The sequence below is a fragment of the Pinus tabuliformis genome, chromosome 2_1 (genome assembly GCF_031772625.1).
Source record: "Pinus tabuliformis cultivar Carrire ecotype Pingquan chromosome 2_1, CPIR1, whole genome shotgun sequence".
NCBI classification, from domain to species: Eukaryota; Viridiplantae; Streptophyta; class Pinopsida; order Pinales; family Pinaceae; genus Pinus; species Pinus tabuliformis.
The window spans coordinates 818,199,588-818,220,894 of NC_142299.1; the positions used below are offsets into that span (position 1 = coordinate 818,199,588).

General features: G+C 37.2%; 1 protein-coding gene, 2 long non-coding RNA genes and 1 pseudogene across 4 annotated transcripts; 2 read left to right on the forward strand and 2 right to left on the reverse strand.

Annotated features, from left to right (window-relative positions):
* The first annotated feature begins 747 nt into the window (after window positions 1-747).
* LOC149203146 (putative disease resistance protein At1g61310) lies at window positions 748-1,419 on the forward strand. Its single transcript, XM_089401774.1, has one exon. The coding sequence runs from the start codon at window positions 748-750 to the stop codon at window positions 1,417-1,419; it is 672 nt and encodes a 223-aa protein (XP_089257900.1).
* A 14,087-nt stretch (window positions 1,420-15,506) lies between these two features.
* LOC149203147 ((+)-alpha-pinene synthase, chloroplastic pseudogene) lies at window positions 15,507-16,174 on the reverse strand (annotated as a pseudogene).
* A 537-nt stretch (window positions 16,175-16,711) lies between these two features.
* Window positions 16,712-19,152, reverse strand: LOC149203148 (uncharacterized). Of its 2 annotated transcripts, none has more exons than XR_016253604.1 (2): window positions 18,846-19,152; window positions 16,712-17,224 (listed from the first exon to the last, which is right to left on the reverse strand). It is a non-coding gene; the product is annotated as an uncharacterized LOC149203148 (long non-coding RNA). The 2 variants fall into 2 exon arrangements; XR_016253603.1 differs by having other exon boundaries at window positions 16,712-17,239.
* On the forward strand, window positions 17,939-18,751 carry LOC149203149 (uncharacterized). Its single transcript, XR_016253602.1, has 3 exons — window positions 17,939-18,046; window positions 18,181-18,279; window positions 18,728-18,751. It is a non-coding gene; the product is annotated as an uncharacterized LOC149203149 (long non-coding RNA).
* Window positions 19,153-21,307: the final 2,155 nt, after the last annotated feature.

Below are 21,307 nucleotides of genomic sequence, written 5' to 3' on the forward strand. Positions count from 1 at the left end.
AGACCTACTCATTCGAGTTACATTTCTCCTCTCTTCCATTCCAAAAGCCATTCTTACCCACATTAGAAGAACTGGAAATAAAGTGGCAACATTATTCATGGATTCATACAACATATTAAAGATGTCATTGATTTGGACGAAAACCTCAGAAGCCTGGACATTGACTTCACATATGTTGAGTATTTTTTGGACCATATTCCCACTCAATTCCGAGATGGCCGAAAAATGCTGCCAAAACCCACAAAAACACATTTGGGAGCCATGGACGATGCCCTCATATAGGGCCAAAAACTCATTGATAGCGTCAAGCAACAAAAACAACATTGTTTCGGTTGGTTCGGTTCCTAGAAAATGCAGAGACTGGAAGATGACATTCGACGACCACTTTCAACGGCTTAAAGATGACCTTCAAATTATTACTAATGTGGAGCAGATTATGCCTACTACAGCGTCTGAGCCAAAGCCAGTCCTTCATCAACCTATCCCAATCACCGGCTTCATTGGCTTCCTTATAAAAGTTGATTAGGCACGACTGCAGAAATGGCTTACCTAGGCTACTTATCCAATGGTTTGTATGTGGGGTTCGAAAAATGTCCCTCCTCCAACTCATATTTAACCATTTCAAGTAGGTGAGTGGTATCTTTGACGATGTCATCTAGGTTACTGTTTCTCAGAATTTTAAGATTGGAAACTTGCAAAATTCCATTGCTAAGGCACTGGATTTGAAAATTGATGAAAGCTTCAAAGATGGCATTGTCTGCATCTCTTGAGAAGAAAATATTTCTTCTCATTCTAGACGATGTGTGGGAGCACATTGATTTTGATGAAGTAGGGATCAACTTTGGCAATGATAAGGGCAGCAAAGTCTTGATCTCCACTCGCAGCGTAGAGGTGATTGGAGCAATGGGGGAAAACCAGTCCTCCTTAAAGATAGAGCCCCTGTTCAAAGAGGAAGCATGGGAGTTGTTCAAGAGAAAATATTTTAAAAATGACTTGGTTGCTCTCAAGAGAAATATAGAAGCTATTTCCAGACAAATTTCCAAGGAATGTGAACGTTTTCCATTAGATGTAAATGCAGTTGGTGCAATGATGGCTTCCAAAAACAATGAAGAGGATTGGAGTTGTGCTTTAACTCTGATGGGCAATACAGATCAAGATTTTGAAAGGAAGATTGATACAAAACTAAGGTATAGTTATAATGTTTTGTCTGATGAATTGAAGATTTGTTTTCTCTACTGTGCTGCCTTTCTCGAGGATACAAAAATTAATGCAGAGACACTAGTCGAAATATTGATAGTAGAAGGCATGCTCAGTGACGAAGAGACAAATTATTTAATGCATCTTGGGTACGAGTACTTGGATCAACTGGTAAATAGTTGCTTGATCCAGTATGTTGTTGCATATGCATTAAGGAGTTGATTTAAATAGTTGAATTCAATAAAAATTTTGTTGGCACAATTCGTTGATGATGAATGTTGTTTATTCAACTGTAATAGTGCAAGTAGATGATATCAAAATTTTCAATATATGAAGAAGTTTAAATTCTTATTCATTAGATTATTTTGATTTGTTAATCTTTGATTATGGATCATTATTGATTAGATTATTGATCCTTGGAGGAGATTTTGGAAGTCACGAAAAGGAAATTGAAGAGTAGTGTGTGGGAAAGCTAGTAGATTTTGTAGCATCTTATTTTACAATTGATTGAGGGCAAGCAATCTCAAGAAGTCAAGATTGCAATGTCTCTCTCGGAATAATCACTCCAAAAGAAAAAAGAAAAAATTATAAAAGAGAGACCCATGGTATAGACCAATATTATTTTGATGATAAAAGAGAGATTGAAACTCACTCTTGACATGCATAATCATTTCCTCATATTGATTTGGACATCTCTTGTTACTTTAGAGTGTTAAAGTAAGAAAAATGATTTAGGTAGTAAAACAAATCCACCCTAGCTAATAAGAAGGAAAGGTCACTCAAATATTTTACATTTATTTATTGTTGAAGCTTCATCTCAATGCCCGTTTGTGGGTATATCCAAGAATAGTGGGATTTTTGGGAGGTTGTTTTTCCATCTCTAAATCCTATTTTGTAGGCATTAAATCTCTGATCTAATGTGCACGCAACTCTTGTTGGCATTATATCTACGAATTACAACGAATGATACAATGAACATATCTTGGGTTAACGTTAAAACTCTCTTTGTGGTACATATTAAGAATTCACTAAAAGGACTTGGCGTGAACCAGTCAACTCTACAGTAAATTGATCTGAATTGAACCCAACTCTCTGTGGCATTGTTTGGATATAATCTCGGCATTCATTGAACTATCTATGGTGAAACCTAAAACTATATGTGACATACAATGAGACCATAGACAAAACTGATATGTAATGAATACTAAATTTATATTCCTTATGGTGGGTTTTGAAATTTTGGAACGAATATATGTTAGGGAGTATTAGGTGAATGGAATCTGCGGTGCATAAATATATATGTTTATTTTCTTATTTCACCTGCTCAAAACATATCACATTTACACATTTTATATTTAAATAATAATTTAAATATTATTAAAAATAACGTTTATATTTAATATAAATAATAATATTTAAATATTAATTTCCCATTGTTAATGAAAACATTTATATTTCCTATCTTATTATTTATAGTTCACAAAATGCCATGTTATAACGGACACATGATCATTAATTTTACGTTTAAAGAATATTTCAAATATGATAGAGACACTTGAATTTTTTAATGAAGTTGGAAGAACATCATGTTTCATCTTTTGCTTGTTTAAAATTATTTTCAAGTTTATGTTTCTTTATGTTCAAAGTCCCTTCTAAGTCTATATTCATTATTATCATCGATTTAAAGAGCATTCACACTTCAACGTAATCTCCATTGTTATTTATTTAATCACTTAACAAAAAATATAGATTTTGTATTTTTAATCACAACTAAATGTTATCAATTATAACATAAACAAGGCAGAAAATATTTAGAAAGCAGTTTTAGAGTACGTTATAGACATTGCTCTATAGCAAAACTACTCATTCTTTCCTTTGTTGTCTTACTCACTATACCCTTTGCACTTGTCCTCCATCCTCTCCATATGCTAGCAAAGAGGCTGAAAGCAAAAATAAATGAAGGAAACAACACTTTTAACCCACAAAAAAACATTGAAAATGATTTATTTACAAATTTCATTTTTTGTTAATCTAATCATAATAACACCACAAATAAGCACAATTATTATATCGTGTATACCTTGCAAGATATTATCCCACCTTTTGCACACCGTGTTATGCAATTTCTTTATATAGTAGAAGAAAAGTTGGAAACAAAAAAACATTAAGTAAACCAACAACAAAAAATATTGAAAATGAATTATTTACAAATTGCCATTTTTGTTAATCCAATCATAATAACACAAAAAATAAGCACAGGCATTGTACCCTGTATATGTTTTAGAATATTTTTCTTCCTTTTGCACAGGGTGATATGCAAGTTCTTTATATACTAGAAGAAAAGATGGAAACGAAAAATCATTAAACAAACTAACGACATTAATGCTAAAAGTATAGAAATAATTAAAATTACTAAAACAAAAACCAAAGAATTAAATATGACAATTGTTGCCGATATAAGGAAATTAAATTTCCTTCACCTCATACATCCAATCAAAAGAAGAATAGACATTGTGTTGACTAGCTTGCTTCAGCTATCGAACAACCAAAATACTTCGACTTTAGGAATTTTCCCTCAATGCTATGTTTAGGATCTTCCTTTGTCATGCTCTCATAAGTTTATCTCACACCAACACCAAACACAAATAAATAATAGCTCTTGCCTCCTACACTAACCAACTCATGTGAGGAAAAAAATTATGAAAAAAATAAATACTTGCCCGAATGTCATATGGTGAAATGAATTGATTGTTGATGAATCAACAAAATCTACTATAACGAAATTTTCCTTCGTTGCAACCTCTATCTCTTTAAATTTTTCCCCTGCCCCTACCACTTAAATGACCACGAATTTGTGCTCAAGTGTTTCTCAACCTATTGCTCGAGGTTCTGAATAAAGAGGAAATGCTTCTTTGCATCTCTTAATTTTCACAATATGACATGTTATCCTCTTCTTTAGATCACCTCCAATATCTATCTAATATCCAGCCATATTTTTATGATCCCATTGAGACTTGGTTAGAAGAAAATCTCTAGGAGAGGGTGAATGTAAATAAGTTACTTCTTGTACATACATTAACAATAGTTGTACATAATGTTTTTAGATTTATTTATGTTGGTTTAAGTAGATTTATACTTGTGTTACTAATGTTTGATGTATATATTCATACAGAAAATAAGATTCTTGAATGGCCTCATTGGAAGCACTATTTCACTTAGTCTTAGTCTACTTTTTAGATTAGGATTAGGACTAGTTTAGAAATCAGATTAAATTGAATAAGAAGATAGTTTTGAACTTTGATTAATACATGGGAGAAAATGAAGATTCATAAGGTAAAATTATGATTGAATTCTTCTAGGTACACATTTATATGTTCATCCTCATCTGGTTTGAGCTTTATTTCAGCTTTTCTTTTCTCTTTTAATCATTATTTCTTTCTTATATTTTGTTGTTCTTCTTGCAGGTTCCCATGGATTTGATTTGTAGATTTAGTTTTGCTAACAACTAACATTTCAGAAGAAAAATCATCATATAACATTATGGATTTTTCTCTTTTCTAATTTTGTGTAGATTTTGAAATTGATTGTTAGTCTTATTCTTAAAATTGAATCTATAAAGACTCACAAACTATCTTAAAGAAATAATTACAAAAGTAAGAAAACCCATTTCAAGGAGCTTTGAAATAAAAGAGATTTATTAAAAAAACATCATACAAGATAAAATCAACATAATCTCATTTTTATGTTAATCCTCTATTTATCATGTAAGATGTATCTCAAGGTTTGTTTTCTTGATTTCCTTCTTTCTAATTTGACAAGAATTTTAGCCTTAGCTCGATTGCCTTTTGATCCGGATTTAAACAGGAACGCAATAAAATACAAAGATAACCATAAATACAGATATGCAGCGGAAATAATACTTCATTTCATTACTGTAAAATACTGAAATATTCTTACAAATAGAAATGGAAAGAAACCAGTTAGGGCGATGGTAGCTTATCTTTGAGGAGAGATGTGGCGGCTACATGCCTCTGAACTATTCTAAACTGTGTTACAATGAGACTCGAAGGCCTATTTATTGTTGAGAAACAATGGAAAACCCTTAACATTCCGAAATCTAACCCTAGAAGATGAAATGCCAAATTGTCGGCCCTGTTTGGGTAAATTGGTACATCAATTTCCCGGGGTCGTAACTTTGGCATACGATCTTTGTTTGACGCGTACAATAGCTCGTTAGAAAGATCTATCCGAGCACTACAACTTTGGGAGTAAACATGGGCCCATGGACCCATGATGCCCTCGATTCCCAAAAAAAACGCCATTTAGGGCCTCAAAACGGCTCCGGAAGTTCAGGCCCCGAAAAACTGCTAAAAATAGTAAACTGTGCTACAATTTAGGAAACTAAAAAGACTGAAAGAGACAGTTTTGGGGGTCCAAATGGGATAGGTGGGTGGCCACCAACATCCAACTGGATCATTCCTCCCCCCTTAGGAAGCAATGGTCCCCATTGCGTTGAGTTCCTCCCTGAGATGAGGAAGCTTCTGCTGAGCTGGGTCTCTGGTGAGCTGTTATGCAATCTTTGATGTGTCGAGAAATGGTGCGAAGCATGGTCGACGATGGTCCACATTGAACACTCGGTGCAAGCCAAGGAATGGAGGAATGTTGTGCTTCAAAGTATTGTTTCCCATAGACTTGGTACTGGTGTAAGGACCATGTCGGAGTCGCCTGAGTTTCTAATGGGTTCTGGTAAGGCGTTCTCTATGCAGATGTAACCAAACTTTGTTGCCCACTTGAAACTTGTGTGGTACCCCAGTGGGTGAGGAGAAGTCGTTCCTGTGTTTTGTCATGACCGTATCCCTTTGTTGTCGCTGCTGCGTGGAGGAACCCTTTGCAGGGGTCATGGATGTAGCAGCAATCTTCCCCTTACTTTGGGAGTGAACCAGACAGATTAATTTCCTAGTCTGTGATATGAGCTTGCTGCCTTTCTTGATAGTGATCAAGGATGTGGCAGTAGGTGGGGCTACCTCTTGTATCCTGTATAATGAATTATTCAAAGAAATAATGACAGCACGAGGCCTTGACTCATACACAGCATGTCGCCTCCACAAGTATGGCTGGCCTAATAGTACATCACAAACATCCAGAGGTGTAACATCACACAATACCTCGTCTGTAAAGGGTTTGATGCTGTAGGGAAGGAGACACTGCTGGCGAACTTTCAGATCTCGTCCTTCGTGAAGCCACCTGATACTGTACGGTTGCGGATGTGGTGTAGTCGGTAGGCCCAACCGCTTCACGACCTCTGCTGAAATGAGGTTCTTTTGGCTGCCACTATCGACAATGAATTGTAGCGGTGAACCCTTCACCCACATCTGTGAGTGGAAAAGACGCTCCCCTTCCTCTGGATTTTCGGGCTCATCTTTCTGGATCTTGGCGGTGGCAACAGTGGCGCTAGGATTTGCATCAATGATTTGCTTCCCTTGGCCATTTCCCTTATCGAGTTCTGGCTTAGGGTCAGAACATGCATCTGATTCGGAAGCCTTCAACTCGGCCACCAGCGACTGCTTGGTCTGACACTCACTTGTGTTATGAGTGGGACTCTTGTGGAACTCACACCACTTTCCTGTGTCCTTCTTCGGCTTCGTGGTGTTGTTCTTTTCTTGCGGCTTTGACGGGTTGTCTTGGGTCACCCCGCCTTGGCTTTGTCCTTTGGGCTTCGGATTTGCAGATCCAAAGTCTCGCTTCTTCTGTTTGAACTTTTGCTCGATTTTGACAACGTATCGGTATGCTGTGCCGAGTGAGGAGATGTTCAAGAACCCCATCTCTTCCTGGATGTATCTGTGTAAGCAGCTGCGGTATTTGAGTACTAGATGTAGCTCAGAATCTTTGATACCCAACTGTGTGCGAAGGGTATGAAAAATGTTTGTGAACTCCGACACATCTTGGTCTCGTCCCTACCGCAGTGTAGTCCATTTTATGTATTTGTCCTCATAGCTTCTGACAGGGTAGTACTGCTCCTTGATGGCATCCCGGAAGTCATTCCAAGTGGGTGCGACTAAAAATAGTGACCCTGTACTTTCATCCTTCTGCTCGCAGTAGGTTTCCCACCAGTCCTTGACGTGGGGGTCTGCTTTGAGAAGGGCGAAAATAATCTTTTCCCGATTTGAAAATTCATGAACAGAAAAATACGCATCTAGCAGATTTAACCATTTATCTACGGCATCGGCGTCTATTTGACCCTCAAAGATGGGGATTTCAAAATTAACTTGTACCTTGAAGGGTGTAGCATTTCCAGAGTCGTTGTTGGAAGCCAATGCATCGCCTCTGGGTAGCCGCTGAAGGATCTGGGCAAAGCTTTCCATCATCGCATTCCGTCGTCGCTCGAGGGCTTCTTCGAGCAAGATTTTGATAGGATCTCCTGCCCCCTCATCTTTCTTCTCATCCGCCATGGGAGGCCGCCAGGATTTGCGAGGCTGGTCTTGCAAAGGTTCGACCAGTTCAAGCCCTAACTCCTTATATCCTGACCTTGTTGGGGACATGCAAACAAAAACAGAGAAAAAGCAGATCGCTCTGATACCACTGATCCGGATTTAAACAGGAACGCAATAAAATACAGAGATAACCATAAATACAGATATGCAGCGGAAATAATACTTCATTTCATTACTGTAAAATACTGAAATATTCTTACAAATAGAAATGGAAAGAAACCAGTTAGGGCGATGGAAGCTTATCTCTGAGGAGAGATGTGGCGGCTACACGCCTCTGAACTGTTCCGAACTGTGTTACAATGAGGATCAAAGGCCTATTTATTGTTGAGAAACAATGGAAAACCCTTAACATTCCGAAATCTAACCCTAGAAGATGAAACGCCAAATTGTGGGCCCCGTTTGGGTAAATCAGTACATCAATTTCCCGGGGTCATAACTTTGGCATACGATCTCCATTTGACGTGTACAATAGCTTGTTAGAAAGATCTATCCGAGCACTACAACTTTGGGAGGCAACATGGGTCCATGGACCCATGTTGCCCCAGATTCCCAAAAAAACGTCGTTTAGGGCCTCAAAACGGCTCCGGAAGTTCAGGACCCGAAAAATTGCTAAAAATAGTAAACTATGCTACAATTTAGGAAACTAAAAAGATTGAAAGAGACAGTTGTGGGGGTCCAAATGTGATAGGTGGGTGGGCACCAACATCCACCTGGATCACCTTTTCATTTCATTTCACAATAAAATGGAATAATGTTTTCTCTTTCATCTTAGTGTAATCATTGGGTGAGTCGTTTTTATGCTCCAATTTATATTAATAGAATCTAATATCTAAGGATCACTTCAATGAACATGATTTCGTTTACGTTCATTTTAAGCTTTCCTAACCAAGCAGAGTCCCTAGTTTTTTGTTCTTTAAGTTTAAATCTTTCCATTATTTGTTAATGAACTATCTTTAACCTCTATCTTTAAAGAAATTAAAACACCTTTAACAGTAGTTACTTAAGGTCATGAGTTCTTTTGGCAAACAAGTTTAGCCAATTGAATAGTAGTCAGCTTAAAGCTTTCCACGACATCCCTTGCTCTTACATTAGGGGATTTTTTAGGTCTATAATGGGTCTCTTAAGAAAAATGTACAACTAAAATAAACTTTATAAGAACCAATAGGACTCAAGATGATGATGTCAACCATGGGGGATGATTCACCATTTTTGAAGTAAAAAAGTACAAAGATTAAAAATAATAAAATAATAAAACTATTTTTTCAATTCGTATTTTCAACTTATTTCCTTAAGTTTTTACTCAAATTTAAAGCGGGAGTACTCGTTGGATGCAAAATTTATTTCCTCATCCAAGAAGTACCCATGTTGCATACTTTCGATGGACCCTACTACACGAAAAAAGAAAAATACATGAAAAAATGTTATTGCAATCACATTTTTCATGTATTTCTCATTTTTCATGTAGAAGGGTCCATTGAAAGTATGAAAATTCTTCATCCAACGAGTGTTTCCACTCAAAATTTTAATAAACCCATACGGAGATAAGTTGAAAATAAGAGTTGAAAAAAGTCTTTCTTGCCTCAAAAATTTGATAATGTAATATAATATTATTTTATTATTTCCACTATTATTTTATAATTTCCTTTGGAGACCCATTTTAGACTTCAAAAATCCCTTAATGAGGAGGAGTATGTCACCCCATCTATTAAGTAATCTCTATGAGATTAACAGTTACCATATTTAAACTTAAAAACAAAAGTGGTCAACTGAAGAATAGGAGGTCTCCTCGCGAGCCAACCTGTTGAAAATAGCAACAAGAAATGATAAAAATAGGATCCATAAATTCTAGTTTAATTTGTCCTTGAATTAGACTAAGAATTAAAATCGAATTTTATTTTCATAACAACTTGTAATAGTTAACTAGAGTGTGTTGACTTAGTTAACTTAGGAATTTCGAGTTGGAAGTCTTTCTGATGTCATCTATACGTTCTCTCTATATTATAGGGTTCCAGGATGAGTTAAGTATGAGTGGTAATTAGTTAACTCAGTTTATTGAGTTAATTCTAGTTAAATTAGTTCCAAACTATTTGAGGACCCAGTAGTGAGCTAACAGTAAGTTAATGCATTAGTCCACTCAATTAGTGTTACTCCAGTTAACTGAATACTCCTTCATCATAAACTCATGCACGTCGATTATGAGAAAGACCCAGTTGAGACTAGAGTGCAAGGACAATGTACTATTTGTTTTGGATTTTTCTGAGTTGCATTGATAGTGCATGCATTCAGGAATTTCACTTTAAATACAGGCTAATTCTCTCAGGAATTTTTCAAAGAATTAGAAGCTTGATGGCTTGGAAATTTGGCTAAGTATTGGCCAAAGGAAATCACGAGGTAGAGGATAGGAAATAATTGTGCAAGTTAAGCTCAAGGTTGAGAAGATCATATTGTATTCATCCAAATTCCTTGACTAAGGGAGCAAGGAAATAGGGGATTGGAGAGCAGTAAAAGAGGCTAAGGTTTGACTTGAGCTTGCTTGTGAGCTAGGAGATTGATTATACTAAGTGTTGGGATTGTTCTTGTGTGAACAATAATTGTATTATCATCTTGGCTTTCTGATCAATGCAATACTGATAGTGGGGTTTTGAGCTATGGATTTCCCCGATACTTATTGTGTTAGGTGTCATTGATTTGTCTTCCTCTTGTCGATTATTATTTTTCTTGATATTTATGTGCTTCCATTGTAAAGAGTTGAAGTAGATTCTTGACTCTTGCTTTAGTAGATTACATGAGCTTGTGAATCTACAGGAAAATATACATGGTACGAGAAGTAGATTTGTAGAAATTTTCTACATGGTATCGAAAATGAGAATGATATACTAGAGGAGATTTCGAAGTTTTGAGTTTTGGGCCGCGAATTTGCAGAGCATATCTGAATTTTTTTGTGCAAATTTTTTGAAAACAAATAGTAGATTTGGATTCTTTGTGAAAAATAACCCAGATTAAAAAAAAAATCGGTTGAATCGAAGTTGGAATGTGGGAGATATGGTTGATTTAAAATCAGATATTTTTCTAGAAAATTTTGTGACTGTGAGACAAATGAAACAGATTGGTGTGCTCATCAAGAACCTATATTCTCTTGAGGTTCAAGATGCATGCAAAGCCTTGAGGAGCAAGAAAAAGGTTATAGACTTGGTGGTTGAGAGTGAGAATAAATTACCTCTCAACATGCAGACCTAGAAGAAGCCTCAAAAGCAACTTCAGGAAGTTGTGGAGCAACCACAACTAGAGAAGTCGAGAGGAGACCGAGTAGAGGTGTCCACTCATGCATAGAACTCTAGGAGGGGAGAATTTTGAGCCAGATGGATAGAGGGATCACATGCAACCATATCTCTAGGTGTGAGGTGGGGTGATGTGAAGTGATAGTCCCAAGAGGGCTGAAATTGAGCAGGGTCCATTGAGTGGTTTTATCTCATGGATCGTACCTTGCTACAGGAGCCCAAAGCACATAGTAGTGGGAAGAATCAGTGGAATTGATGTAGTCAATGATCAAAGTGATAAATGTTAGAGCAGTGAGATATTGAAGAGCATAGAGAAGGTTGACAAGAGTGTAGAAAGGCAAAGTCAACATAAGCACAGAGTTTTTAGTCGACAGAGGCAATAGCAATCAAAGACTTTGATGATAGAGGCATCATTTTGGTTCAGTTTGGATGTCTTTTTAATTTCTGGGGTTGCTGGAGCAACAACACTAGAGGTAAGTGCTACATGCAGAACATTCCAAAGGTTCAGGATCGGGATCGAGTTGAATTCCTTTCTTTTTGAGAGAGAGTGTTGAAAATAACAACAAGAAATGATAAAAATAGAATCTATAAATTCCAGTTTAATTTGTCCTTCAATTAAACTGAGAATTAAAATCGAATTTTGTTCTCATAGAAATTTGTAATACTTAACTAGAGCAAGTTGACTTAGTTAACTTAAGAATTTCGAGTTGGAAATCTTCCTGAAGTCATGTATTGTTCTCCCTATATTATAGGGTTCCAGGATGAGTTAAGTATGAGTGGTAATTAGTTAGCTTAATTTATTGAGTTAAGTCCAGTTAAATTAGTTCCAAATTGTTTGAGGAACTAATAGTGAGTTAACAGTTAGTTGATGCATTAGTTCACTCAACTAGTGCTACTCTAGTTAATTGAATATTCCCTCATCAGAAACTCATGCATGTTGATTATGAGAAAGATCCAATTGAGACTAGACTACAAGGACAATGTACTATTTGTTTTATATTTTTCTTAAGTTGCATTGATAGTGCATGCATTCAGGAACTGAGGAATTTCCATTTAAATACAAGCTAATTCTCTCAAGAATTATGCAAAGAATTAAAAGCTTGATGGCTTGGAAATTTGTCTAAGTATTAGCCAAAGGAAGTCACAAGGTAGATAATACGAAATACTTGTACAGGTTAAGCTCAAGGTTGAGCATATCATATTGTATTCATCCAAATTCTTTGACCAAGGGAACAAGGAAATAGGGGCTTGGAGAGTAGCAAAAGAGGCTAAGGTTTGGCTTGAACTTGCTTGTGAGATGGGAGATTGATCATACTAAGTGTTGGGATTATTCTTGTGAGAACAAGCATTGTATTATCATCTTGGATTTCTGATTAATGCAATACAGATAGTGGGTTTTTGAGTTGTGGCCTTCCCCGGATACTTACTGTGTTATGTGTCATTGATTTGTCTTCATTTTGTCGATTATTGTTTTGCTCGATATTTATGTTATTCCCTGTAAAGGGTAGAAGTAGATTCTTGTCTCCTATTTTAGTAGATTACATGAGCTTGTGAATATATGGGAAATCATACACAACCTACCATGAGCATAAGTTCTAACATTGTGAGATTACCATTATTGGTTACCAAGCCAAGGTAATGACTTTCGACCAGAAGGCTGAGAGACAAGAGGTCTCATCACAAGTCGGCTTGTTCACCGTGTTAGATCTCATTAATGGACTTGTCTTTAGTTGGTTACCAAGCCAAGATAGTGTTCTTCAATTGTTATTGAAATAAGTTTAAGATGATCTTTTGCAACTATGCATTTATTCCTAGTAGATGGGACACTAGCACCTAAAATGGTTAAAAGGCATCCATGTCAAGGCTATAGATGTATTCTAGCAGCAGTGGCCATGCCTATGGTATGGAGGTTAAATTAATCATATGTTTTATTGATTAGCTTTTTTACTTGAAAACTGATGCCCAACTACGCTGATTGTTGTACATATAAATTTAGTGAAACATTGAATTTATGGGGTAAATTTTTACAAGTTCATGACTGATAATGGTATCTCTATTTATTTGACAGCATATGATAGGGAAAAAATGGTTAGGATATCTAATTTGAGCATTTCAAATTGTCTAATTATAATTTCTTCATTTTTAAACTATGTTTTTGTATCTTTACGACAGAGTTAACTGCTTCTCCCAACTGTGTCGTCATTATTGTAGTGAAAACACAACACCCCCATTTTATTCTATCATAATACACATGGGACCCTTTTGGCATTGCATGTAGACTTTGAGTGTGATTGCTTCATTTCAACTCTATTTTTCTTTTTATTTACACCTTTTTTATTTTTATAGTTTGCCTTAGTATGTTTATTTGTTAATAAACTTTGTAAATAAATTTTTGTTTTAAACATCTTAATTAATTAGATTAATGAATAAAATAGCCCCCGAGACCAAGACGTGTGCATAGGCTTTAAACCTTAATCATGAAACAATGTGGCATATTGATTAAATATATATAAGATATTGTGGACATTGAGACTTTGATATCAGAAGAATCATTGTGGAAATCTCTGATACCCAAAGTCCGATCCATCATATTAATGTGGATCTTTTCAATAAACGTATGTTTTAAAGTGGCTTGTCCATAAAACATATGATAATCAACTGTTGGAGTAAAGGACCCACATTCCACATCATTGTTTTCGCTCTTGCATATCGGACGTAATGAATATCAGGGATTTCCTTTTGCGACACATTTGAAAAACTTTGATAACATCATTCATTGATACTCCAATATGATTCCTCACCGATATTCCACTATGATAATATTTCAATATGCTAATCCACCGACATGTTGATACACCTTCCCCCTCTGAATTCTGATAATCATATCCCTCCTATCCATATTTGAACTTCCTATCTGTTGTCACTCTTTTCAACCCTTGATATCAAAACTCTCATACAAGACCTCTGCTATAATCGGCACAATAAAACTATTAAAGGGAGTTGAATTTTATATCAGAGCCGCCCAATATCACAACTATTTCATTTTGTCTCATTTTACAAAGTTTCAATGAGCTTACCTCTAATACCACTCATCTCTTATCGTGTATAAATAAAAGCCACTTAATTCATTGAAATCATACTTAATTCATTGAATTATACTTGTGGTGAATGATAATTATTTATTATTCATTTACACGTGTATTTTTATTTTATGTATATTAATTTATTAATCATTTACACGTGTATTTTTATTTTATGTATATTAATGGAATAAAAACCTCAAAAAAGTGCAAATATCAATAATAAAAAAATCACAAAAATTCAAAAACCCCTGTGGATATTTAGCCATTTTGAATGTCAAAACGGATTGACCGGACGAGTCTTACATGTTATGTTTCAAACTCTATTGTTCGTTTTGTTAAGTGCTAATTGTTTGATATGACACTCTTACCAGTGAATATGGATTTCCATGTTTTTCGAGGTTTGAGCGTAAACCTCAAAGTTGGCCATTTTGACTGTGAAGATGGATTGACCGGGCGACTCTTACATATTATGTTTCAAACTCTCTTGTTCATTTTGGTAAGTGCTAAATGTTTGATACGATACTCTTGCCAGTGAATATGATTTCCATGTTTTCCGAGGTTTGACCGTAAACCTCAAAGTTGGCCACTTTGACTGTGAAAATGGATTGATAGGACGAGTCTTACATATTATGTTTCAAACTCTCTTGTTCATTTTGGTCAGTGCTAATTGTTTGATATGACACTCTTACCATTGACTATGGATTTCCATGTTTTCCGAGGTTTGACCGTAAACCTCAAAGTTGGCCATTTTGACTTTGAAAATCGATTGACCGGGCGAGTCTTACATATTATGTTTCAAACTCTCTTGTTCATTTTGGTGAGTGCTAGTTGTTTGATATGACACTCTTACCAGTGAATATGGATTTCCATGTTTTCCGAGGTTTGACCGTAAACCTCAAAGGCATTACTATACTAATTATTTAAATTTCACTATTCACGTATGTATTTTTGTGATATTTGGTTTTGTTTCATCAAATATTGATTTTTTTAATAGAATACAAGTGAGACTACTGTAAATTGACTTTAAATATCAACAAGGGTAGCTGCGAGGCAGCGAGTCCCTGCATCATGATAGAACAAGTGCCATGCAACCAATGAGCTTGATCGACTAAGCAGTTGATCCGGGTGATTCGCTTGATTAACCAGAACCAGTGCTTTGAGCGTTATCCCTTGCTCTAGATTGATTATCTTACACTCTATCGAAGTGCTATCAAATATAACCAATAAAATAGATTGACATGAACGCACATATTTTATAAGATAAAGCCACATATTTTATAATGTAATATGGTATCTTTCCATGCTTCCAATCAATTCCACCACCTACTCCATATGACCATTATGATATGGACGTCTCTATTAGCTGACCAAAAAGAACACGGTAGCAAAATCAGAGATCTCCAGGTTTAGGTAGCAAAATCAGAAACTTGGGAACTTATTGTACGTTTCAGGTCTTGTTACAAAGTCACAGTTTCAACGATGGTTCTCGTTACCAACTTCTTTATTTCAATGCTTGCAACACTGAACCCATCTCGGTACTTGTAACCGTGATGAAAAATTCTGCAAATGTCAAACGCAGGCTTCTTGTAAGAGATGGGAATAATGTTGTCGGGTCTAAGTAACTCCCAATTCAGTTCCTTTGTTAACTCATTGACCATAGAATTGATGTGATTGACAGCATCTTCCTCTGTTGTTATTCCAGGATTGTCTTTCATATAACACGTTACGGACGAAGCTTCCTCTCCACGCGCCCTGTCCGCCTGCATTCACAATGCCATTGTCACTATCATATGTATCCCAATTCTAAATTGCAATAAAAAATGAATAAATCCACAACATATTCCATTTGATTTGATTTGCTATAAAAGGTTATGAGGAATACCTTGTAGCCTTGAGTGTCACCTTTGAGTCGAAGGATGGCACATATCAACTCATTGAACTTCGAGGGAATGTCTATTTCCTGCAGTATGTGACGCGGAAGAGAAAATCCCAACGTGAGCATGGGTTGCAGTGTCATTATGCGAGAACCGAAACTGATTTTACCATTCTCCAGGTACCCCTCGAACGTCGGAAGATAACCAGTGGAAATCGACCTGGCTTCTACCATAGACGAATCAAAATAATCCTCCCACTGCACAGGCACATGAACAAGCGAAACAAAATTAACTGATCATACTGGGTGAAATATTTCCCCAAGTTAAGGTTCTCACAAAGAAATATTTGTATTACGTGTATGCTTTACTATAATTGTTCATACAGATTGTCGAACATAGCTGACTGTGTCTCAGCCTTGAATCTTCTGTGAAAGGAAAGTTACTTATTTAAAATCGAGAAGGATTAGTATACTTTTTCTTAATTTGAAGGTAAAGTTATTAAAAATACATAAGAATTATATGTATGAAATAGGCCTCCCCAGATATCACCTCTTAAATGCTGCGGTTAAGAGTTCGAGCTCCTCCATTGTTCCGAAGGTGTCGTAGATATCGTCGAGAACCGTGATCATATGACATATTTTGGCAAATCCGAGTCGGAAGTCGTGTAGAACCTGTTCTGGAGATAATCCACGGACCCGCCATTCCGAAGACCCTCCCTGCATGTGTTACACCTGTTTTGCATAATCTTGGATAGTTCGACTAATGGAACAAAAAGACCGTGGCCACCATTCTGAAGACCCGCCAGCGTGCATGCATTACAGCATAATCTTGGATAGTTCACAGGCTCTTTCTTCCGGCAATGTCGAGATTAGCATAGATTAGCATGAAAGGAGATCTGTTCCTTTTGATCATGGTTTGATAGGCTCTCAAAGAACACGCGAGGAATGGCCCTGGTCAATGTGATATCCGAAGGATGACACTCCACCGTGTGTCTGCATCTGAATATTGTACAAAGGTAGCTTGGAAACCTGCTTGCTTGCTGAGATTCCCAGCCTGCACTGACTGAAAGGTAGGACGGAGCAAGGCATCAATGAGAAAGCAAAGCAGACCTTTCAGGACCTGCCAAGAGAAGATACATGGCCGGGAGGCTCACGAAAATAGATTGATATAGCAGTTTAGGTCGCTCACCTCCCCTCACCGGGAGGACCCCAAAAAAGTGTCTACAAATGGAAAACTGTGTGCTCGACTGGGATGAATCCTTGTTGTGCTACTTCTCGCCCGATCCCATTCCGACCTTCGACCTGCAGAAGTATGCTCTGTTCAATTGGAAACAACGAGTCTATTCATTTCGATGAAACTCAAAGGAATTGAAATAGGCCCGTAGGATTGTAATTGCAGGCAGAAAAATAAAACATAACTGGTAACCTAAGCAAGAACATGTTTTTGTTGTTTTCAGAACAACATGGCAAAAGGATGATTGGAACTCATTGCGGAGCAGCAGATTTGGGCGTACAGAGCAATTGAATAAACAGTTCATTGAAATTACTGCACGACTAGGTAACCTGTTTTTTTTTTCTTTGGCCATACAGTCCATTGTTCTGTGTGAATGAAAAACTTGCATATTGTAAGCACGGATTTGGTCATCAAGTAATATCAGGAGAAGAAATACCGTCATATTGAAGGGGATAAATGTGTTGTTGTGTCAATTTCTGTTTACAAACTGACAACAAGGTCTTCAGTTCTGATGTCTGATAGTCGTTCTTTAAAAGAATTTCTATATTTATGCCTGTTGGTTGTGTCATATTACAATCATGCAATGGATGTCGAAAAAATAACAAATCCCTGAAAAGAAAAGTGTCCATTTGTATAAATTTCACGGGGATTCTAGAATCTTAATACGCGCCTGTAGCGTCTAGTCATTTGGTATTAATACAGGAAATGACCATGAATCCAGGCAGGTGTCGAGGCAGAAAGTTGGGTGCTGTAACAGGCATAGAGTAGTAACGTGGTTGGTGCCAGTGAGAATAGAAACCAAGACCGGTTCTGCGCCAGTAAAATTGGGACCAAGTGGAGTTGAACGCCTACCCAGAGAGATGAACACCATGAAGATCAAGGATGACAAGGTGATCACATGGTTTAGGTTATTTGAAACAGAACTGTTACAGTGTTTGTATTCTTTAATGTACAATAGTTTTGTTATGACATGAAAGTAAATTCTGGTTTCAAATCAATTTTTCCTAATGGGTAAGTTCCTCAGGAGATGGAAGAAAAAGCAACTGTCGTAGCTGGAAATGTCACAGAGGCGGGGCATATTATTGCAACCACCATTGGAGGCAGAAATGGCGAACCTAAACAAGTAAGTCATGTTGAACATCAGGCATTTTTTTAGGTGGGTTAATATACATGTTACAGTAACTTTGTACAAGAAAGTAAGAAGAAGCCCTCAATAAAGCATGAATATTTGAATAGTTTACATGGCTGGTAAAATTTGCCCTCAGTACGTAGTTATAAACTTATATGTAAAGTGTTTTAAAACTTAAAAACAAGTAGGTAGTTGATACTCAAGGTGTTTAAAAACTTTGAAAAATGGGTATTTTCACAGTATAGATAGAGTAGGTGAAGTTAGCCTTGGGGTAGCTACGCTGCGGAAATTTGTTGTACAATTTTCGCTGTAACTTAGTCCTATAGTTTCTACAGAATCTTCCGAGGATGTAAATAAATATATTCTATTCTCTTGTATCCTATATAAAATCTCAAAAAAAAAATCTTGATCTATTTGAATCCATGTTGTTTTTTCCCAACAGACCATCAGCTATATGGCAGAGAAGTCAATCAGACTTGTGAAACCAACTATAAAGAAAGCAGTCTCAGGGATTTTCCTTCACTGCAACAAAAATAACATACAGGAATGGGATAACATACAGGAATGGGAAAACCTGTTGTAAGGTAGTCGAACGTGCTGGGCTCCTCCAGAAATGGTCGTTGATTGAACCAGGCGACAGATGCGAACCAGGCGACAGATGCGAGGTCGTTCCGCTACCCCGCCAAGGAAGGTCGAGCAGAATTTCCTGTCGTCCTACAACCAGAAGCTCTCTGGGAAGTAAATGCAAGAAACATGGGAAGCAGATGCAAGATGGTCGTTGATTGAACCAGGCGACAGATGCGAACCAGGCGACAGATGCGAGGTCGTTCCGCTACCCCACCAAGGAAGGTCGAGCAGAATTTCCTGTCGTCCTACAACCAGAAGCTCTCTGGGAAGTAAATGCAAGAAACATGGGAAGCAGATGCAAGGTGTTGATATTGGGGACCGCCCTCCTGACACCTGCCGGCAGCCACGGACACCTGCAGCTTAACACCAAAGCTTAGGAAACCTTAACATACCCATACCCCTGCAGATAATACGAATTAATGGGAATTAATGTTAACATTAAACCCAGACCGTTGACAGTTAGGGAGAATGCAGTGCGCATAAAAGTAATTTAAGGTATGATCGGGCCTCTTCCGCCTCGGGAAGAGGCCAAATAAGATGGCGAAGCGGATGGCGAGGCGTCAGGTGCAAATGGAACTTAGCTTATGTAAGCACATCGGCGGAAAGGCGATTTGGAAACCTTATGTTAAACAGCTAATAACACCGCAAATAACACCGCAGAATTAATGCTAACACCGCAGAATTAATGCTAACTCCACCCTGATCGATTACTATAGTCCCTGCCGAATGCCAGATGGCAGGGACTAAAAATCTATAAATTGAAATTGGTAATGAAACTTGTTTTCATATTATTGGTATTTTTATATTATTGGTATTTTTTTATTACCATAGAAACAATAAACATAACGACCAAATAATTGTGTGAATTGATTTTAAATATCAAAAATCTATAAATTGAAATGGGTGATGAAACTTGTTTTCATATTAATCGTATTCTTTTATACTACCGAAGAAAAACATAAAACATAACGACCAACGACCAAATAATTGTGAAAAACAGCAATGAGACAAACCTCCACTAATTGTGATAAACAACAGTGAGACAAGCCTCCACTAGATTCGTAGATTGGGAAATGCGTGGACTGGGGAGAATATTTTGGATGGTATACCAAGAATTCAAAAAGCCACACCCCCTCAGACGTTCGAAACTTCTGTCCTTCAGGAAACTGAATGTCAATGTCAGCGGGTGCAAGTTGCAACCATTATCATATTTCAACAACGAAGAGACTGGTGACCCGTAAATTTATTTAATTCCATTGTCTTATTCTTTTAAAAAACACATGACACTAACGGAGAAGTGGCTTGGCTTTGCTTTCGTACTGTTGGATATTTTTCAATGGGAAAATACCAAAACCAAACAAACATTAACACCACAGAGGCAATGCTCTGTTTCCACTGTTCCAGGATCTTTTTACAGCGAAGCTATTAAAAACAAAATGACTCAAAACAGTCCATTTCACAGCCATAAAATACTTCTATTGCTTAAAAACAAAAACTGTTACACACTTCATCCTCTGCGCAAAGAGGGATTCACTGGAGAAACTCTGTCTCCTCATTTCTAGTCTTCCACTGCTGTGGGCATTACAACAACTTCTGTTCTACAATGGGATAAAAAAAAAATTACATCCCCTACTCCTGATATCTCGCACTGCTGTGCGTTTAACATTTACCACAAAATTACATACGCCTTTGTTCAGTTTTTACCGCACTGCTGTGCGTTCATTACATCAAAAATTTACATGCGCACCGGGCGCAGCCACCACACTCACCAACTAAAAAAAACTTTCTACATGCGCAGGCACCACAACTCTAAAACTACTACACATTGACTTTTTTTTACAACACTTATACGTAAGGGCGCGGGCTTACATAATATATAAAACATATAAAAAAAACTTATATCAAAACGCGCCCATAACTATGTTAAATGTATGGGACGTATGCCCATCACAATATTAAAGGCCGCCACCAAAAACTACGTATAAGCATTAAGACCATAACGTCTCCTCCACGGCGGTCAAACCAAAAGTCTTTTACTCCACACAAAATTAATTCGCTGCAGGCCTGTGCACCTTCAAAGATCGACGGCTGACAACACGCAAGGAGATCGGACGGCTGGAGTGGATATCGGAAGGTAGTTTGCTGCCCAACTTTAACGCCCGAGAAAATGACGTTGGCTGATGTTAGGTGTGTGACACACGTCTGCACCAAATCCCATCGGAGCCAAGTATACGGAAACTACTTTTCGCTGGAAGGCGGTCCGAGAAAGTTAAGCGGGTTTCCGGTTTCGCTTTGGCGGTTTTGGGTGAGGTACGCACGGAGTTGAAATTAGATTTCAACACTCCCCTTTAATTTCAACTGCTGGGCGTTCGATCATACCCAGACACTTCCTCAC

Coding starts and splice junctions, on each gene's coding strand:
- LOC149203146 (XM_089401774.1), top strand. CDS start 748: ATGGCATTGTCTGCATCTCTTGAGAAGAAAATATTTCTTCTCATTCTA.